This window comes from Loa loa (genome assembly GCF_000183805.2).
Source record: "Loa loa unplaced genomic scaffold supercont3.421, whole genome shotgun sequence".
NCBI classification, from domain to species: Eukaryota; Metazoa; Nematoda; class Chromadorea; order Rhabditida; family Onchocercidae; genus Loa; species Loa loa.
In genome coordinates, this window is record NW_018108601.1 from 8,285 (window position 1) to 15,801 (window position 7,517).

Here is a 7,517-nt window from a genome sequence, read left to right on the forward strand (position 1 = left end):
AAATTAATGTTATAACACTATCATTTATGTTATTTTTATTCAAATTTAAGCTAAATTAGCAAAATTTACATTTCAGAGAGATATATGAAATATTTTCAAATAGTATTTATAGAATTCTGTGACAAAAATTTATGATTTAAATAGATTTTTATTATTGTCACAATGCGTCACAACGACTTAATTATCACTTTTGTGGAAATTGTTGAACGGAAAGTTATTGAGTGTTGGAAATTTTTGAAATTTGAAACTTGTCCCCCCTTTCCATGCCATGCATTTGTCATACCTTTCTTTTTCGTTTCCACAACTTTCTACGACAAAGTAAAAAACCTGTATTACTTTCATGTCACATGCATACTTTACATTCATGTCCACCTCCTCACCCATTAATCTTTCCATTATTCAACAATCATCCTGAAAATATCCCGCGGTTGCCTAATATCATCACGTATGGGAAGTGGGAAGTTTGTTGCCTTCAGGTAAGACAAGGCAACGATATAGCATTTCCATCATTATCAATCATTCCACTGATAATTTCTCGTTGATTATTCTTAATGATCTTTGAAACTTTAATTTTTTATGATGATTTCACCTTTTTTTCCCCCTTTAACGATTTTTAAAATACATTACGATTTTACGTTTCTTTTCATATTTAATTCTATCGTATATATTTAAATTATTTAGCATTTTTACTGTAGAAAATTTAATTTTAATTTTTTGATTTTCTTTTGTGATTACTTTTTTATTTTTCAATTTCTTCTTTTACCAATTGCAACATTCATTTTTTTTCAAAGCTGAACATTTCATCCATAAAGCGGAAATTGCATGTCTAAAATGGGACAAATTGAGTGTAACTTGTATACATCATAATTAAAAAAAAAAAGAAAAAAAAATGAAAAAGGAAAAGTTTACTTTTGATTGATTAATTTTTGTTTCTTTTCTCTTTATTGATTAATTTCTTCATATAATTTATAAAATATAATCGTTGTTAAAGAACAAATAATTTTAATAAATGTATTTATTTTCTATCAAAGGAAAACTTTAGAATAATTTTTAAAATTATTAAATTTCATTTTTTCTTTTTTTTTTTATAATCTAATGTAGCAATTAAATTTATCACCTAAATGAATCATCAAATTAATACAAATATTTGCAAATATTTGAGAAAAGTTTTTTTTTCCAAAAAAGAAAAGTTCAAATGAATATATTAAAATACAATGAAATTTATTATTACACTTTCATATACTTTCATTTTGTAATTAATAAAAAAATTTTAATTGCTCTTAAATTATCCCATGAATTTGTTTATTTTCTAAACCATAAATGTTTTTTTTCCTTTTCAATGCATTTAAAATTTTTTCTACCATTTTTTTCAATGTATATTTTGTAATTAATATTAAAAATTTCACGTTTTCTTTGTTCTTTCTTTTCCTTCTAAAATAAGTAAATATTTGCATATTATTTTTATTAAATTAATTTTGAAAATTTATTAATATTATGAGCTGTTATAAGCAATTCTTTTCAATATTAATTTCTTTTCTTTTTGAATAAATTTTAAAAAAAATTTCTATTTTACATGTTTTTTTTGCAATTCATTAACTTTACTTTTTTTTCCCCAAAAATAGTATATATTACCAATTTAAAAAAAATTAAAATTTATCACATTAGAAAATTTAGTCATGAAAATAAATTTGAATAAGCCAAGTAATCTTTTTAGACCTACCGGTTGAAATGGAAATTTTTAACGACTAAAATTTAAAAGGAAAAAAAATTGATAAATTATAATTTTTCCATTTCGAAATTTTGAAAATAATAAAAGTATTTTATAATTTTCTTGAAATCATTTATTTGTAATGTTAAAAAATATGAAAAAGTCTAACATTTGGTTAAAAGTTATCAAATCATTAAATTAAATTAAATTTTTGTAAAATAAACACAATTGTGATGTAATTTATTCCTGCGCTTCTTTTTTTTTAAAAAAAGAAAAACTATTCAATTTTAAATTAATCAAAAATTTAAGAATATTTATTGTCCCTTTTTTCTGCTTCTGTTTTTATTTAATGGAAAAGAATGCCAATACCAAAATACATAATTATGCAAAAAGAAAAAAAGGAAAAGAAATTTCCATTAAATTGTTTGCATTTGAATTGAATAAAATTTTTTTTAAAATCATTTCAATTCTTTGGAAACAAAAATTCCTTTTAAAATAATTTTTTGAAAAGAAAAAACAAAAAAAATAATTACAGATAAAATTTTACCTTACCAAAAAAACTAAAAAATGTTAAAAAAAAATTCGTTTTTTACAACTTTCGTATCTACTATGTTTTTATTGAGAAAAAATGACAAATGACTTAATTATTCTATTTGTTAATTTTTAATTTTTTATTTCATTTACTTCACTTCCTTTTTTTATTTCAAAATTCTTAAAATATTCCTTTTTTGAAATATGTCATGAAATTTTTTTTTTTGCTGTCAAAATTATACATTTTGTCGTTTGTTCGTTATTTAATTTTAGTATGCAAAGAATTCGAAATTAATATTATTTACTGGAAATTAATTTTGGGAAAAAAAATTTGCCATAACTTTTATGAGTAAAATGAATATTTTTGCAATGTTGGAATTTTTTTGTTTGAGGGAAATTTTGAATAAATTCCTCAACTATGATCTAATAATTATCGATTTCTACAACAAATGAATGATTTGCAAAAGCATGCATCATGCATATTAATGCTTTATGTAATATGCATGCATAATTACAGTGCATGTATGGATTGCTTTTTTTTTTTGTTTGTTTGTTTTTTCCCTCCAATTTACAATTCGCAAAGATTATTGTTGATTGATTATAAGAAATAATATCAAATTAAAAAAAAAAGTCTTTTTAAAAAATACGAATTTTCTCATGTAAAATTTAAATTATCATACAGACACACGGACGGACAGACAGACACGTGTGCACACACACACACACACACACACACATATAACACGTGCCATGTAAAGTATGAAGTAATTATGAATGAAAGAGAAATAAAAATTTTGAAGTGAAATTTTACAAATTATAAAATTAATAATCATTATTATAAAATTAAATTATAAAATTATCAGTCGTATAAAAAAAACAAATTTTAATTACCCTTTTTTTTCTCATTTTTATTTAAATCAATTTTAAAGTAAAATTTTAATTGCACAAATTTAAACACTTCAACAAACAATATTCCTAATACTTTTTGTTTTATGTAACAGACATTTTTTTTTCTTTTTTTTTTGCGTCGATAAATTTGCTTTACAAATTAAAGATATTACAGTTATGATAAATGATAAGATTATTTTTGATAATGTATATTCAATAGATGATAATTTCGTTTGATATTTCACACTTGTTTGATAGTTATATTAAATATTGCATATAGATTGTTTAATTTTGATATCGTATCATTTAAATATATTGTATATATAGTTGTTTGGATATATAATTTTAATTAAACTTTGCTAAAGTTCAATTGTTATTATCAAGTAAACAGTTAAATGTTATTATCAATTGATAAAATATTGATTAGAAAATTATAATATCGACTAGATATGATATCCATAAAATCATCTTTATGAATATTTTTTTTGTTAAGCTAATATTTATCAATTCAATTCAATTCATTCAACAAATGATTCATTTCTGTGAATGAATAAATAATGTTTGATGGATTAATGTTATCCTTACCTAACCATTATATGTATATATATATATATATATCTTTCTATCGATAGATAAATGTAAATATCTATCTTCCCTAAAACTCCTCCCATTTAATAATCATCAAAATTACCACGAAAGAACAGGGGAATACGAGGAAAGGCGGGAGCAGGGGGAGAATGATGATAAAGTTGTTGATGATAAAAGCGCCCCGCCCAAGATTTGGTTTCTGTTTTAAAAAGTTCTCATTAGTTAAAAATACCACACCCATTCAAATTTCAGTCAATTTTATGCCTTAACGGAAGGAATTGGATGAATTTAAAGGAGTAGGAGGAGGAAAGGGGAGGAGGAAGAAGAGGAGGAGGAGGAAGAGGACGAAGAGGAGGAAGAAAAGGAAATGGTAGTAACAACTGGGCTTCTTCTTTTTTTTTCTTTTTATTTGCATTATACCGAATTCAACTAGTCCAAGAAGGGGAATTTTCTCTTTTTCTTTTCTTCCTATTCATTCATTTTATATAAATTATATTTTATTGCACAAAACAGAATGCTTATATTCAATTCTACATTATTTATTAGCTATTAATTAATTAAAATATTTATTAATTAAATTATTTATTAATTTTTAATCGAACAAAAAAACAAATAAATAAATAAACAAATAATTTTATTTTTTGTCTTTTTTAATTTATAGAATTTGTTTAAAAAAAATTGGCCAAAATTTCAACAAATATTTATTAATTAAATTTACTACAATTATTTTACAATATTTACTACAACAATAACAATAACTGCTACTATTATTACTACAATAACTATTACTACTACTATTATTAATACTACTATTACTACTACTACTACTATTACTCCCACTAATACACTACTACTACTATTGCTATTATTACCTCTAGCATTACTACTACTACTACCATTATTATTACTATTATCTCTGCTATTGCTACTACTACTATTATTATTATTATCTCTACTATTGCTACTACTACTACTACTATTATTATTATTATTATTATTATTATTATTATTATTATTATTATTATTATTATTATTATTATTATTATTATTATTGTCATTATTATTATTATTATAGTTATTACTTTGAGAAAACATTAATTAATAATTTTACATCTATTACGATATTAAATTAAATAAATTGATTAATTTTTTTATATGCATATTTGGAACAAAAAAAAAGTAAGAAAAAAAATAGAAATAAAAAAAACCTAATTGTATAATTGTAATATCGTAATATTTGCTCTATGATAATATTTAATTAAGGAAATCAATTAATTTGAAAAACTTTCCTATGCTTATATTTTCGTCTACCTTTTCTCCTACGTGTTTTGTTTTGTTTTATTTAATTAAAATTTATTGGAAATGTTTCATATTCTACATCAACAATAATCAACGACAAATTCTTCACCCAAACTTCTACATCCTTGGCTCATTTATCATCATTTGGATTTTGGCCATAATGGACAATTTGTTTGATTTGATCAAGGAAAAACGAAAATTTCATTCAACGGGAATATAAAACAAAAATTGAAGTGCCTGTAAAATAAATTCGAAATATTTTACTATTTGAAAATATTTTACTGTTTATTTGAATAATTACGACAAGATTTACTACTTTAATTTGCTGAAATTTTAAAAAATTTGGAAAAAGAAATAATGACTACTACTGATTCAAATCGATCTATTAAATTAATTATTCAAATATTCCTATTATATGTAACAATTCTATTACCATCTACACAAGCTCTTTATTGTTTGGTTATTAAACCTGGTTAGTTTTTCAATATTTTCACTTTTTTCTCGAAATCGAAATTTAAATTGAAATTTTTTGTCTTCCAAACATTTATTACTATTTGCAATAATTTCTCATCTTACTTATTACACACAATTATTTGACCATTATATGATATTAATATCCATTTATTTGACTTTTTGCCTCTTTTTTCTCAAATTGAAACAATAATTTTTAATTGCCGCAAATATATTAATTAATTTTAATTAAAAATTGGATTAAAATTTGCTCATTTCATTGGCAAAATAATATGCATAATTTGTTAGAATATAGCAGGATTTTCCTTTTTTTTTTTTAATCTAATAAGTAATTTTATGCAAAATAGACGAATGATAAAATTTTTATATCATATATCATATCATATCATTTGTTTGCTATTTAATGAAAAATTCACAATTTTACACTTATATTTTTAAAGTTTTCCTAATTCTTTACAAAATTTAATAGCAATAATTAAATTGTATTGCTATAAAAAATGAATTTTTTAAATTCTTTACAATTATTTCTTTTTTCGTACCTAATTTACTATAAGCTATGTTTGCATTGTTATCTGTTATCATAATTTAAATATAATCATTGATTTAATCGTCATTTCTTATTAATAATTTAATAAAATATTTATTTTATTATCATAATTTAATATAATTCTTACTTATGTCTTTATTTATAATTATAATAAAATTTTAGATAAAATAAATCATTTCATTCATATTTCAACTTTTTTTTTTAATCATCAAAAACTTTTGCTTTTTTTTTTCGCATTTTCCAACTCTGTTAAACCATTTCCTTCGTTTTTTTCCCCTAACTTTTAAATAATTAATTAATATTCTCAAGAATTTTAGTTAATTTTTTTCTTTTTTCTTTTTACATTTTTGCATATCTGATAACAATTTTCGTTTATTATTCATTTTTATCAAATATATTTTCATTTATCATTCATCATCATATTTTACATAAATATTATTCCCATTTAGCAAATAATAAACAACAACAATAACAATATCAATAATAATAAGAGCAGCAACAATAACAATAACAACAACAACAACAGGATTATAATGTTAATCCTTATTGTATATGATAATTTTTATAAACATTTTTATTGATTATTAAAAAGAAAAAAAAAGCGAAAAACAAAAAAGGGAAAAAGAAATGAAAGAGGATAAAAGATAAGCTTGGTATAAAATTTGACAAAGTATTATTTGAAAATGAACTTTTAAAGCTTAGAAAGAAAAATGATGACAAAAAAAAAAAGTTTGCTTTTTTTTCGGATGCAATAATTCCTCTCTTTTTACTTCCTTCTTTTTTTTTTTGAAATAATTTTTAGTTGAATAAATGAATTATTCATTAACATTTCATTACCATTACCATTTGTTTTGTATTATTAAAATCAAAAAAAAAAAAAATTTTCAAATTTTAATTCAAATTTAGCCAATAAAGTTTTTTCTTTTTTTTAAAAAATATTATAATTATTTCAAAAATTTCTCAAACATTTAAAAGCATTGGATTGAACAATAAAATTTCATTTTGTTTGATTGGAAAAGAAAATTGTTAACCAAAAAAAGAACTTCAAACATTGTTTAAAAAAATTTTCACTTACAAAAAAAAAAAATAAATTTTTACGTAAAAATCTTTAATTATTTTATTACTTTTATTGGCAATAAAATTTCATTTTATTAAAAAAAAGAAACAAACAAACAATCAAATCTTTTTATTTAAAAATTTCAACTTAAAAATTGCTTATTTTTGTAATATTTTACTAATGAAAGAGTAAAATGTAATTATACTTTTAGTAGTAAAAAGTAATTATTCTCGATAATGTCTTTCCTTTTTTTCTTTTTTTTTTTTTTTGAAAGAAACTTTTGTTAGCTAAAAGTTTAACCTTACAACATTTTTAGGTTAGTTAGCCATTTTTGTTGTTAGCTTTAACGTATTAGCAAATATTGACATAAAATTTTTTCTTCAACTCTTCCACAACTTATTCCATTTCATTTCTTCAATTAGTTTTAT

General features: G+C 21.2%; 1 protein-coding gene across 1 annotated transcript in view; it reads left to right on the top strand.

Annotated features, from left to right (window-relative positions):
• Positions 1 to 5,371: 5,371 nt before the first annotated feature.
• LOAG_11986 (hypothetical protein) overlaps positions 5,372 to 7,517 on the top strand; it is a gene marked incomplete at both ends in the record, with an annotated part of 9,878 nt that continues 7,732 nt past the window's right edge. Inside the window, one exon of the mRNA XM_020448458.1 lies at positions 5,372 to 5,486. Coding sequence (XP_020301401.1) covers positions 5,372 to 5,486 — 115 coding nt within the window. The remainder of the gene's footprint in view (positions 5,487 to 7,517) is intronic.